This window comes from Catharus ustulatus, chromosome 4 (genome assembly GCF_009819885.2).
Source record: "Catharus ustulatus isolate bCatUst1 chromosome 4, bCatUst1.pri.v2, whole genome shotgun sequence".
In the NCBI taxonomy this organism is placed as follows: Eukaryota; Metazoa; Chordata; class Aves; order Passeriformes; family Turdidae; genus Catharus; species Catharus ustulatus.
Window position 1 is genome coordinate 72,289,572 of NC_046224.1, and position 14,759 is coordinate 72,304,330.

The 14,759-nt window shown below is 43.5% G+C and overlaps 1 protein-coding gene across 2 annotated transcripts in view; it reads right to left on the reverse strand.

Moving 5' to 3' along the window:
• The window catches only part of PDE3A (phosphodiesterase 3A), a 223,849-nt gene that overhangs the window by 23,915 nt on the left and 185,175 nt on the right, over positions 1 to 14,759 (reverse strand). For both annotated transcript variants that reach the window (XM_033058011.2, XM_033058012.1), the window contains 6 exons: positions 12,436 to 12,590; positions 9,824 to 9,939; positions 6,085 to 6,304; positions 3,010 to 3,095; positions 2,409 to 2,578; positions 18 to 155 (listed from right to left, as the gene is read on the reverse strand). In XM_033058011.2, the coding sequence (XP_032913902.1) occupies positions 18 to 155; positions 2,409 to 2,578; positions 3,010 to 3,095; positions 6,085 to 6,304; positions 9,824 to 9,939; positions 12,436 to 12,590 (885 nt within the window). The remainder of the gene's footprint in view (positions 1 to 17; positions 156 to 2,408; positions 2,579 to 3,009; positions 3,096 to 6,084; positions 6,305 to 9,823; positions 9,940 to 12,435; positions 12,591 to 14,759) is intronic.

The window sequence follows — 14,759 nt, forward strand, 5'->3', positions numbered from 1 at the left end:
TAAGGTACACCTCTCACCTGGCTGAGAATCCGACCACATTTCTTCCCAATTTTTTCCACCAAATCAAAAATTGGGAAGTTCCAACTATTTAGCTGCTCCATCAGGGGATCCAAGTTGTCCATAACCAGAGGCTCAGGAGCCAGTACAGGCTTGTCCTGTGCCAGAAATCAGAACAAAAAGAATTGTTAGTTCAGTGAAGCATCTCAAGCAAAAATTTATGTTCTTAAAAGCTGAAGTCCCATTAGTATCATGTGTAAGTCAGAGGTACTTTACTCGGCTCAGAGTAGCTGTCCTCATTTCTTGCAGCCCTGCAGCTACTCAGTCTCCTTTGTAATGTTTCACTTGAATGGATAGGGAAATCTGTTTATGAAACAGCAGTGTCTGCACTTAGCACTGAGACTCATTCATTCATTCACTCATGGGAATCATTCATTCATTTCCAAGGGAGTCTGCCTTCATTGTGAAATTCACTGTGGGGCACAGAGAAAAGCTCTCAGTTTCTGCTTCTGCATCAGGACCCATTCACTACATGCTAACATGGCTAACAGAACTCAGTCCAAGTGGAGACTTGTACTCCTTAAACTTAAACCTACCTGCTTCTCATGGTCTGCATCCCATAAAAGATGGACTATGCCCTTCCTTTCACATTTCTCCCTTTACACTCCTGGAATTTCATTTCACTTAGAAACTGGAGATGAGAAAATGCCAGAACTTTCCAAGCAAAATGCTTTCTCTCAGCATGTCCAACTCCAACAGATTACAATAAATTTTTCAAGACCTCCTGCCAACTTCAGATTATTAATTCAGTTGTACAAGAGGCTGCGGAAAACTTACAGTAATTTCACGAATACAAGCCGCACCAATTTGACCAAAATTTTGGTGGAAACCCGGAAGTGCGGCTAATATTCCGGGGCGGCTAATCTATTAACAAAATTCTAAAAGCTGCCAACACGGAAGTGAGAGCCCGCGGCAGCCCCAAGCCAAGCTGGAGCCCGGCCGGCCCCGGCAGAGGTGGGAAAGCCTGGCAGAGGCGGGGCCAGCAGTGTGGGGGCGGGCGGCAGAGCCTGAGCCAGCAGGGCGGGGCAGGGAGGGCGGCAGAGCCTGAGCCAGCATGGCGGGGGAGCCCGGGAGAACTGGGGCTAGCAGTGCAGGGGAGCATGGCAGAAGCAGGAAGGCCGGCGGGTGGGGCTGCCTGGCAGCGGGGGAAGCCCAGCATAATCGGGGCCAGCAGCGTGGGGGAGCCCGGCGGTGCGGGGGCCTGCAGTGCCGGCCAGGGCGAGGAAACGCGGCGGCGGTGCAGACGGGAGGGGGCGGCCGGCGAGCCTGGTGGCGGCGGCGGCAGCCCTGCCGGCGGGGCGAGCGAAAGCGGCGCTCGCGAAGCGCCGCCGCTCGCGAAGCGCCGCTGCCGCTCGCGAAGCGCCGCCGCCGCTCGCGGAAGCGCCGCCGCCGCGAGCGAAGCGCCGCCGCCGCTCGCGGAAGCGCCGCCGCTCGCGAAAGCGCCGCTGCCGCGAGCGAAGCGCCGCCGCCGCTCGCGGAAGCGCCGCTGCCGCTCGCGAAGCGCCGCCGCCGCTCGCGAAAGCGCCGCCGCCGCGAGCGAAGCGCCGCCGCCGCTCGCGGAAGCGCCGCCGCTCGCGAAAGCGCCGCTGCCGCGAGCGAAGCGCCGCCGCCGCGAGCGAAAGCGCCGCCGCGAGCGAAAGCGCCGCGGGGCGGGCGCGGCGCTCGCGAGGCGCGGCGCTCGCGAGGCGCGGCGCAGGGCGAGCGAAAGCGGCAGCGGGGCGGGCGGCGAGCCCGGCGGCGGCAGCCCTGCCAGCCGGGCGAGCGAACGCGGCAGCGGGGCGGTGCTGACGGGAGAGGGGGGCCAGCGAGCCCGGCGGCGGCGGCAGCACCAGCCGGCCAGCCCCGCCGAGCCGTGGCGCTGAGCTGGGCCACCCGGCCCCGTCGGCAACCATGAGCGGGCCGAGCCTTCCTGGCCCCGCCCCGAGCCAGTAAAGCCCGCTATGCCGCGATCCTGTTACTAATTGGCCAATTTGTGAAAGCTGCGCACGGATTCTCGCGACGAACGAAAGTGCGGCTAATATTCGGGGTGCGGCTTATCTATTGACAAAGACAGCAACATTGTCGAGGCACCGGGGGTGCGGCTTATAATCCGTGCGGCTTGTATTCGTGAAACTACTGTAACTAAACAAAGCTTTCCCAGTGCATCTCAAACAGACAATCACCACTTGTTCACCACACTGCCACATTTGTTGTTTAAGACATCCATCTACAATAATATCTTGCAGCACCTGTAGACCACGTTTTTTTTTTTGTGGGGATTTGGCTAGTTTGGTTTTCATTTTGGTTACCCCCCGCCCCTCAGTGTGAGCATACATGCAGTCTGGTGTGCTGGGGGAGCTTAGAGGAGCTACCTCAGGTGGTGTCAGGGGATGCAGGATGATGGTCTCAGGTGTGTAGGACCTGCAGCTGGATCCCTTCCGTGGCTGCTCCTTGGAGCAGTCGGTGTCGTCGTCGTTCTGCACGATGTCACTGCTGTCACTGTTGTTGGTCTCGTAGTCAGACGTGGCTTGGGCAGGATCATCTACAAACACAAATGACAAAGCTTGCGGTGTGAGCAGCAAGGCTGTCATGGAAGTCATCCTGTGACCTTCTGAATAACAGGATCTCTGACTCATAGTGCATATGTGCTGCTTGGCTGGCTCCAAAGCCGGACAATCTGTCCAAGGACATTAAAGATATACCCTGCAGAGTGTAAAAAATGGCATCAGAGAATGAAGAAAGAAAAGAATTTGAGAACCATTATCAGAGTAAATTTAGGGAAACACTATATCCTTTGTATTTTAACTCCATGAGCCTTTTGTACGTGTACACACGAAAAGGGAAGGAGCCTAAAAGACAATTTGTATGGACTCACCTGTGTGTGCCCTCCTTCTATGGCAGACAAGCTCATCTGCCCTTTTAGTGGATGATTACTGAATTTGAGGGAAAGAGGTGTTTTTGACAAGGAATTACCTGTTCTGTTCAGGGTGTGTGTAGTAGCATCATTTCTATTTAGTGTTCCATCAGCAGCTTCTATTTGGTTGTAGGGTCTGCCACAGCTGAAAGGCATCAAGAAACAAGCACAATATGAAGAACCATGTGCCTTAGACAGTCTTGTGTAAAATGATTTCCTGCTGTTAGTGTGAGATTATGTCATACAGTGTAAGCCATGGTCCAGGGTACATTCTCCAGGCAAAATCACAGGAGAGCATTGAAGTTTTATTAGCTCTTGGGACAAAAATACAGAAAGACCTTGGATTAACTGCCCACCACCATTAAATTTGTGTTTTCAACAGTAAACCTGAACTATGTGATTTCTTTAAAGGATTTTTAAAAAATTCTCTAAGGATACCAGGACAAAATAAAACCCCTAGTTCTATACGACAGCTGCCCTATAAAGATGAATTAAAATTATGAAAATGTGTCAGAGTCCCATACAATCTTACAGAATTCAGTTTGAACACAGTCATGATCTGGCTTCACTCTTTTTGCTTAAAACTTGAATATGTTCCTCTTAAAGAGGGAAATTATATTTTACCATTACTTCAGTGACAGCATACCTAGTACATAAGAACCAAGAGGGCAGAGTTTGCTTCATCATTTCCAGAACAGAAACACATTTTGGGAGGGATCACAATATTATGACCTTTTCAAATGACTGGCTCTTCCCTTCCATTAAAAAGCTTTATTTCTTGTGTATACAGTAATTTCACGAATACAAGCCACACGGACTATAAGCCGCATCTCTGGGTGTTGGCAAACATTTCGTTATTTGTCCATAAATAAGCCGCACCTGAGTATAAGCTGCTCTGTGGTTTGCAGCGAAGACCCGCGTGCAACAAAGTTGCCAAATAGTAACAGAATTGCGGGATGGCAGGGGGTTTACTGGCTCGGCTAAGGCTGTGCAGGCTCGGCCCGCTCGGGGCTGCCAACAGGTGGGGCCGCTAGGCGGAGCCACTCGGGGCTGGCTGCTGCTGCCACTGGGCTCGCTTGCCCCGGCCCGGCGCTGCCCCGTGGTGGCAGGCAGGGATGGAGCCCCCCCAGCTCCCGCGGCGGCGGCAGGAGCCCCCCTCCTTCCCCCCAGGCCACAGAGATGGCAGCACGGGGCCCCCCCGTCTCTCCCCCGGGCTGCGGGAGAGGAGGGAAGGAGAGCTGCCCCGCCTCTCCCCACCTCGTGCTGCCTGCAGGGAGCCAGCTCCACCCGCGGCACAACAGAGTAACAATTTGTAAGATCACGAAATGCCGGCTTTTACTGGCAGGTTGCTCACCTTGGCACCTCGGTTTGCACTTAAAGGGTTGGAAATGCCAGAAAATTATTCACATATTAGCCGCTTCTGAGTGTTAGCTGCATTTCCGGTGTGGGAGCAAAATTTTAGTCAAAATGGTGTGGCTTGTATTCGTGAAATTACTGTAATTCCCTTTAAACCCTAATTACAGCCTGACATTTTAACATTTTCTCTGGTTTGAGTCAGCATTTTGTGGCACAGCTTATATATAAGTCTTCACAAAGCAACTATTACAGAATTATTTGGATTGGTCAAACTTTGTACTAGAACCTTTGCACCATTTTAAGTTCAATGTATAAAAATGGCTTAACTACTGTGCCAGCTAGCTTTTGACTGAGTCATCCAAACATATCCTGGAGCTTGGTATGCCTTGCAAACATCATGAGTTTTGGAAAAACTTTGAAATAAAAATGCTACTCTCTCTTCAATGATACCTGTAGTGCATAGCCAAGCAAATAAATCTTGTATCAGTCAGGTTGATGAGCAAGGTGAAAAAGGTATTAGTTTCCTTACTATCTACAACAACCTCATATTGATTCTTTTTTGACATTTGTGATGCAATTCTTAACTGTTCTTTTTAATAGAAGGCTTCCAGAAACGAATACCACTTGTGAAAGAACAGTATGTTGTTAAGTTTACTAAGACTGCAGCACCTTTATGCTTTATTTCTGTTATGTAATATGGCTTTAATTTCAAATTAATCTGTCCAAATCCCAATTTTGATACAGTTTTGGAAAACTCTTAGAAGCACTTAAGTTACTATTTAGTTGTCTAAATCCATCTCAAAAACCTATTTGGATCTTACTCCAAACTCCCCTGAGCAAACTTGCAGCCTCAAGTTTGGTTGTCTCACAGCCACTTCCTAGCCTTACACACAGCACACTGAGACACATCCAAAGGCATCTGACTGAAGTCAGAAACCAAAAACCTATTTCCAAAGATAGTCAAGCTTGATAACAGCCGAGCCCTCTGTTGGCTGGCCACTCATGCTGTGACCAAAAGCAACATCTGGTGAGTAAAGCAACCTTGAAACTGCACTAGAACAGGCTTGGGAATACCAGCATTTCCCACTATTCTGAACATATTGCAAACTCCAGTAATTTGATTTAGAAAATGAATCCTTTCTGAGAAGATAAGCAGAGTAACTTTCTTTCCAAAATGCTGATTTTGTAAAGCAGGTCTGGTCTGTGGTACCTAATAAAGGGCTACGTTAAAATAAGAAATCAAACTGCGCTACTGGACCTCTTAGCAGTAGAAAGAACTCATCTGCAGTTGATTTCTGAAAAAGAAATCCCCACAGTACCTAAGCTGACTGCCTAGGGAAGACAGGATCCACACCTCCTGAGAGAATGCTCAAATTACAGAGTGTTCAGGCATTGCTGGCCCTGGCAGGCAGATTTTTCTATGTAACATCAGGTGCCTGATGTGGAAGACTTGGCCTGTGAACTAAAGGTGACTGCTCATGTCAAGGGCAGGGTTCCAGAAACACAAGTTGTAAACATGAAATCCAGCTTTGGGATCTGCAGGTGGTTGACAAAGAACTTATTTAGCAATCAGGCTGTCCATCTGACAGAAGTAAAAGCAATAAACATAGCAATAAACATAGCCAACAGTCTTCCACTTCAAAAGTATTGATCTACACATTTACTGAAACAGCAATATAAACACTGTAGTAAATCACAAAAACTTGTTTGTGGGCAATAGAACACGTTCATGAGAACAATGTGAAATGATTCTGAGGCATTTCAAATGATCATCTTACCTGCTGCAGACGATGGAGGGGCTGATAATAGGGTCTGACAGGGTAGGTGCACTCTGAGTAGAAGTTAAGACTTTGTGTGGCTTTAAGCCCTGCTTGGTGTCAGTGTCTGTAGGCTCTGGAAATGACACAGAAGATGTTTTCCCAGTAGGACTTGTGGCAGGCGTCCCCTGAATTGGTGAATGGCATGGGGAGGTGAGAGGAGAAATATTTGGTGGGATACCTGCCCAAGGACAAAAAAAGACTTGTCAATTAACAGAAGTGGCAGATGGTGGTATTAGCTCACTGTGTAGAAATACTCTTCTTGAGATACACCAGTCTCCAAAATCAAAACAGATAACAGAATACCCTTCTCCACTCTGAGCACAGCCCAGGGCTGTCATTACTGTCCAACTTCCATTACTATCAGCCAATTCTACCTGCTGAACATCTGGCTCAAAACACAAAGTATATTTTCCCTGTTGAGCAGGATGCACTAGCTGGACATGAAGTGAAAGACAAGTTTGTGGCACTACTGCTGGTATCAACATGTTCTGGTGACAGACACACACAACCCCAAACAGGCAGCTCCCAGTTTGGGAGTTTCTTCTCTGAAGTTTCTTCTTATGCAGTTTCTCTGTCACCATCTGTAAAGTAGGGTTAAGGAAGGCTTACACACATTCCCAGAAAATTCCTACGTGTTTGAAGACTAGCAATAAACCAAAAAGAGCAATTTTTAGTACTCCACAGCTGAGCTGGAGCATGGAAATGCCAAAATCCGCATGTGCAGCACTAGCAAGATACAGTTCTCTGGGTCCCTTATTCCACCTGTGCCCCACTGCCAAGGTGAAATGCATCAGCCGGTCCAGCATTTCAACAAAGTGCTGTCTTCTCCTGGAACCCACTTGACAATTCCTACTCTCAGACAAAGAGAGACTCAAAGAGCAGAGAAGCAAACTTAATCTAAATCTAATTTTAAAAAAGAAATTCACAGAAATTGAGTTGCCTCCTGTTCTGAAGTTTGTAGGAACTCAGTCCCAGTTAATTTACCACATTCATCTTCAGAGCCCAAGGGTCTCAAAGCCTTAGGAACTTGAATGGGTTTTATGTTTGAATTTTGCCCTCTATCTAAATGCATTCCAGACACAAAAATTATCTGAAAACAAGGCAATATGTTGAGCTAAGTTTATGAAATATTAACCTTGCTGGATATACATGTACAGTTGCAGTGTTTTTTTTTTCTGATAGCAACTTATTGTGATAGGCTAAAATACAATTTACTGTTGACAATCCAAGAGTTAAAAAAAATTTGGATAGTTACTGTGCTGTAATTTGGAGATATCCAGCATCTCTGTTCTGATTAAGGGTATTTCTTCAGCAAATGTGGTATACATTTAGTGTCTTAGTTCAATGATTGCAAGGAGGATATAATGCTAGTCTTGAGATCAGAACACTACAGCCTTCAGAGCAATTAAAATGTTATCAGATGGCCATGACACAGGGAAATGGTTTTAAAATACAGAAAAACTGTTTCACATTTATGAATTCATTGAGGCATCATCTTTCCATCTAACAAAAATATGTTTTTAAAAACACTTCACAGTGTTTTACTTGCACAGGGGATTGAGTTGGATTATTATCTATCTTTGAGATATATGTCACCAAGCAATATTCATTACTATTAGAGGATGCAATACATATGGTCATCTTTCAACAATTTGAAATAAGTGCTTATCACAATAATGTCTCTAATCACAGCAAGCTTTCTACTGCTGGTAGGGATCCAGTTTCTTGAAATATTTTTTCTGTGTGTGTTTATTTTTTTTTTTTAAGAGAGTAATTTAGGGGAAGGTAACCACAAATGAATAAAATTACCAGAAAAAAGCAAACTTTTTTTCAATTATCTAATATTCAGCCATTTACTGGCAAAAGTGAGAGAAAATGTGTCTTGCCACATCAAGGATTTTTCACAATCCAGATAAGAATAAAAATATAAAAATAATTTTTTAAGTATTTAAGTATATCCATGCATTTAGGTCCTCCAGAACTTCTTCAAATGTGCAGTGTTGAAGATATAAAACAGTGATTTCAATGTGATGTGAAACTACGTATGAAAACACTCAAGTTTTTGCCAAAATAGGTAGAACTAGCAGTATTTTAAAATCTGAATCCTTTCATGCATAAAGACACATTTTATAAATTAATATATTAACAGATTTAGCTAGATCAACTTCTACTGATAATAACTGTGTATTGCCAATGGAGCTAATACATAAAAGTCTAAATTGTATTAACTAGTGCAGATTGAAAGAATTATTTAGCAGGAACATGAAAACAAATCATAACTAAAAAGATATAATAATAAATAGTCAACAGTATTGTAATATCAATCTTCTACATAAAGCACTGATGCAAAATTTTTACTCTTCTCCACCAGCATCTCTAGGAATTGCTCATGATGGAATGGAGATCTCCCTTCACCTTGGGGGAGCTCTTGTCTTTGGACAACATAGATGATTATTAATACTTTCTGAAAACAGAAATGCTACAAGTAAAACTGACTGATGGGTTTGATAATTGTTTTCCACACAATTATGCACCCACTCCTCTCTCTTTCGATTTACTGGGATAACCTTTGAAAATCACAAGTCAAATGTTTATCCTTTTCTAAAGCAAATTCCTGGATACTTGTTACTATGTCTCCATTATTTTTCAGGTTACATTTTATTCATTTGCCTATGTGCCTATCACCTTTTAAGAAAATATTGTGCTACTTAACTGTGTTAAAAGAAAGTAGCTTTGTAGAAGAAAAGGTCTTTTGTATGGTAGTCTTCAGTTTGAAAAGATAAGGTGATCTGACAGCACTAGAAATGCAAAATAATTATGCAGCCATATCTTCAAACTCATCTCTAAGCTGGGATTCTCTGACTTTTCCAGATGGCCTCAGCCATCTATCAGTTTCTATCTGACAGCTGGGTAGCCAGGATCTCTGAGTAATCTTATCTTAATAGCATTTATGTTTGGATAAAAAGCAGGCTGCTATGAAAAATGAAGGTCTTGTGATAATTTTGAATTGTGAGTTGAAGCATGGGTAGCCATCAGGTTATACTGCATTTGTAGAGAGAGGAGAGCCACATTATTGTGGATTAAAGCTGTTTCATTGCTGTCATATTACATATTTCATTATCCATTCCAAAGTCATCATCTTAATATCTTTCAAGAAAGAAATTTGGGAGTAATGTTTTTTTAAAGGGTTCTAAAGGCTGAGTGAAAACTCCCGTATTTCTCATGTCTAAAAATCATTAAGAATGACCTATATTTTCTCAATAGTGGATATACAGAGGCAGATCTCAAGTTATAAAGGTTGTGCTTTGGATATGTTTGTGTAAAACAAGTGAGTGGCAGTTTCCAGATGAAAATGGACTTACGTAGGTTGTGCTTTAGGAAATCTCAGTCAAGCAATATGGACAGACAGCTAATGTCACAAATGTTATGGAAAACACCCTGCTATAGCCAAGGGAATTACAAAAATATAAATCACAATTTAGTCTAACTTCTATAGACCAAAAGAATCAAAACATTTACAAAGGACATGACAAAAATCTATAGTACTTTAACCAACTGTATTTTTTTTTTAAATAAAAGAAATAACTACATGATACTGATGGACAAATAATAAAAGCAGCAGGTTGGACAGAGAACAGAAGCAGATGCTCCATGGGGAGCAGCCAGCAAGGCTGGCACAGTTCGGGTGCCCACTCACCTTGGCGGCTCTGCCTTTTGGTATTCAGGTGGTTGGTGGAGGATACGGCGTAGGAGGTGGAGAAGGACCTGCTCTTGGTGATTGTCATTAGGATGGAGCTGTTCCAGGAGTCAGAGCTGCCAAACCAGAGCACAGAGAAGCAACGTTCAACACAGCAAAAAGCCTCAGGGGGTGATCTTATCAAGTCAGGAGCTGCAGCAAGAAGGATGTGGTACTGAGATGGCACAAAATCTGGTGAGGGAAACCTCTACGGGCTGGCTGAACTGGTGCTTGTGAGACACTCAGTTCAGCAAAAATATTTACAGTGCAGACAGTCCAAAGCTGGACTTCTCTCAATGCTGAGACCTTATTTATACAAAGATGCCTTCATTATATTGTTCAGACAGTACAAAGAGGCTCAAAACTTAAGTTAAATTTAAATTAAAAAATTTAAAGTTAAATAAAAATAGCATGTGAAACTGTGTTACATCTACAAACATCTTGTTTTGGAGTAGTAAGTACTACCTACAAAAATATTTGCTGGTTGTCTTCATGGGCCCAAATTCTTAAAATCTGTGATGAAGTGAGGCAAAGAAAGAATACAGACATTAAAAAAAAAGTTTGTTTTATGGTTTTGCTTTATTTTTTAATTGATATGAAGAGTATAACACACTGGCCCACTGAAAAGTAAAATAACACAAATGAACCAAGAAAAAAAAAGAAAAAATCCCTGAACCACATTTTTTGAGTTCCTACAGGAGAATCACTCAATATAAAAGTGGGTGAGGGAAAGAACGTGGGAGCTCTATTATTTTTCCAGTATAATTTCTACCCAGTTCAGTGACATGGAGTTGGAAGAACAAAGAATTACTAATCTCAAACTAACAGTTTCAGGGGATATGTGACTACAGAAATCCAGAAGTGATGTCCCACATCGTGAGGAACAAGTTGCACATTTTGTAACTACAGAATCGGCCACAGGGCAATTCCAGTGGCAGCCTCCCTCCTACCCTTCAACTTATGAACTATTTCTCTGTGATGAGTGGAGCACTTGAATTTGGTACAGGAAAAGTGGCAGATAACCAAGATATATTTTTTTCTCTTCAGTTCAAAATTCTTCTTGAAAGCAGATCTCTCTTGGTCTGCCAAAAGTTTTAAAGCCAGACTTATAGGATTCATTTCCCCCTTTCTGGAACACACATTATTTCTCCTGCTGTGAAAGAAGTAGTGCAAATAGTAGGCTGGGAGGCTTGACAGAGCTATAATTATACAACTGGAGACATTAAACATAGGAAGAATTGATAGCCTGCTTAGCTGGCTCCTCATGCAGAGTTATATAACAAAGGACCAACAACAATATTTAATTGCTCTCCTTCTCCCTCTGATTCCCATGTTGGGATGCTTGCACACCATGTGAGTGGGATCAACAGCATAAATCAAAAGCAGCCCAGGAAGCACAGGTCTGTGAGCAAGGAGCATTTGCATTTGGTTACAGCTCCCTTGTATTTACTTTCACTGAGACAGACGGGACTTCTCATAAAGGGAACTTTGGCGAACCATGGATTTTTCTTGCATGAGACTTTCAGGGTGCTCTGCAGGCTGTGCTGAGCACCTCCATACCGTGCCTGACAGTCTCACCCACGGGAGAGATTCAGGTATCTGAGGAAAGGTCAACCTTGGAAGAAAGCAGCTCTTTGGGGCTGCATTCCCCCAAACCATCCAACAGTCAACACTGGTGATGTTGGGCCTTCCAAGGCCCTATCTTTTTCTCTACTATCAGCACCCAATTTTGAATTTCAGAAAAGCACGTGAATCTTCTGATGTCACAGCTCTGAATTGTCTTCTTGAATGTAGTGCTTTCCTTCTGATCATTTCCCCAAGACAAAACATGTCTCCCCACTCTTTCTTCATCCATCAGCTCCGAAATGATAGACCTTGCTGAGGTGGGGAGGACTCCTGAACTTGATTTTCACAGGGTGGTACCAGAACTCACTGCTCTCCACCTTCCTTTGAAGGCTCTGCTCCTCTCTGACTAGAACAGAAAAGTATTCATGGAGCCAGAAAGGAGGAAATCCTGTTGCAGTGACATGATGTATAGCTATTACAACTTTCATTGCTACCTCTGCAAATTGCCCAAACAAGCTGGCTGCTGGCTACGAGCAGCTGAGCACAGTTCTCTCTCAATTTCATAGGAGGACCATGTGTTTCACAACACCAGCTCAGGGATCAGACCCTGAGAAGATGGAAAAATACTTTATGAACTGGTTTAATGACACACATCATTAGGTGTATTCTTAGAAATGGCTGGGTTAATCGCCACAGTTTTTCTGTGGCAATAACCACACAGGCAACCCCTGCATATCAAGAAAACTTTAACCAGATATCTTGCCTTTCTTCCAATTTTACTGGTCAGTTGAGCACTTCATTAGCATAAAAATATTTTTTAAAATTTAGTTTTTAAAATTTTGGCATAATCTGTCAAAAATGCTGGCTCTTTGGCAAATCAATTTAGAGAAACATGAAGAAGTGATTCTAACACAGTTCACAGCCAGAATCTTTGAATGCATCACCACACAGAACCAAAGAAATCTACCCGAATTAAACCAGGAAAGGGAGAGGAGGCCATTTGTAACCTGGAGGAAGATGACTCGTGAGGTTTGATGCTGGCACTGCGGTCCCTCCTCACTGGAGCTGGCTCCAGGGTGGGCAGTCCTGTGGCTGAGGTTGTTGTGGTCCAGGTGGAGGACACTCGTCGCAGCAGCCCTGGAGGCAAACTTCTCCGTAAACGCTGTGGGGAAAGCAGATCCTCACAGTTTGTACAGCCTTACAGAACCTCTGCACATGCAGAAATAAAATCACTCCCATCTGCTTAATTCTGTCTGACAACATCTGCTTTAAATCTGGGTTCTCCCAGGTACTATTCATTTCAAACAGCCAGTGCTTTAAATGCTTGGAGAGTCTGGACCATCCTCCATATCTCAAGTTTAAAAGAAGCTATATGAAGTCACAGCTCCACAGCCACAGATATCCAGCTCCTGCAGCCAAAGGTAATTAAACCAATTAGCAGGGCCACAAAGGTGACTGAAGCATCTGCCATTGCAGGCAAGGCTGAGGGAGTTGGAATTGCTCAGTCTGAAGAAGAGATTGCTCAGGGTAGCTCTTACCAGTGCACACAAAAACCTAAAAGGAGAGTGTAAAGAAGAAGGCTCTTTCCAAGAGTGCCCAGTGACAGGACAAGAGGCAGTGGAGCAAGAACTGAAATACAAGAAATTTAATTAAAATGCAGGGAAATATTTTTACTCTGAGGAGGAGTGAACACAGAGAAGCTGCCTGAAGAAGCTATGAAGTTTGCATTCATGAAGATACTCCAAATCCAACTGGACATCCTCCTGAGCAACATGATCTAGGCTGAGCCTAGAGAAACTTTCTCCTCAATGAGCTGAGGGATAGGACTGGACTAGGAAATCTCCAGATGCATTTTCAGCCTCAACTACTCTGTGATTTAAACTGTCATGAATTCTCAGAATCAGACATTCAAGGCAAGAAAGGCTGTAAGAAAAATTAGGCAGGGGAGTTCCAACTTTTTTCCCTGCCATATCTACCCAACTCAAAGATTACACATTGAAATAAAACTTTCATGCTCTGGGATACCATGTCTCAAAAACCTTAGAGAAAGCATCACTGTTAACAGCAGATTTTTCTTGAGCACCCTGAGTTTTTCTTTCACCTGACTCTTCTATTTCTCCATTTCTCCAATTAACAGGATTTACATGTTTTTCTCAAATTTTTAAAGTCAAAGATAATAAAGGATCTTTTTTTGTGATCCAGATTTGCTGTTGCAGATAGCATAATTTTGTAAGTTGTTTCTCTTTTGAAGTTCTTGTGAAGTGTTTATAGTTAAGAACTAAAATAAATATATGCGTAATGGAGAGCTTGGACTTTGCTAGAAGGTTAAGAAATATGAGATGGAAGACATCTGTGGTTCTAAAGCTCAAAGTTGCAAATAAATATGTTAACACATTATCTCCTTACAGTAAATGCTCAGTGTCAGATGCTTAAGGTGAAGGTCCTAAATGGGCTTTTAGACACTTTAAATAAAGACCTGCAAACCATTTGTTTTGTGAACCATAATACATTTAGATCATTGAATTCTACAATCCTATTAGGTCTCTGTAGCATTAACTCATCACTTCATCCTTCCTTTCTCTTCTCCCCATAAGGTATTATGCAATGGCAAACTGGTATCTGTTCCCTGCGCTTGCTCATGTGGTGGCAGTGCTCTTGCACTTAATTCTTTCCCTCAGAGCCTAGAGTACAGCCATTACAGATATGGTGGCTAAAATAAACTGGAAAACGTGCTTAAAAACCTGTGAACATCCATTTCCTACATAGAGCTGCTCAACAGGCAAATAGGGTGGTAATTATCATCACACTAAACCATAACAAAGGAATCACGAGCCCTGCAATTCAGACGCCTGGAAATGCTGGCATGAATGCTGGCTGTGCCATTTAAACTGTACACACATAAAAGCATTCGCCTGTACAACGTACACTGCCAACATTTCATTTTATAAAGCAGGCTGCAGTACAAAAGCATTTTGGTTTCGTTTCAGAACTGAAATGCAAACCTTGCAGGACAGCTAATTAGCAACAAGCCTACAACTCAAACTACTTCAAATCTGATGTGCTCTTTCTAGCTGTTCACTCGCTAAGTGTGGGTGGTTAACACTGGTTATTTCCTGCTTTATACCTGAGCATTCATAAAGACATTTTTCAAGGCAGTATTGTATATATTTACGGTTCTGTCTTTTTCTTCTCGACAGGGTCCATGAACTCACAGTATTTGTCAAACTAATGACTGTGATATTTTTGTTTGTTTGTGGGGTATACGACAGTTTAGACTTGATCCAAAGCACCTGAAGGTCATCAATAGAGAATTTTTCATTGGCTCCTGTAG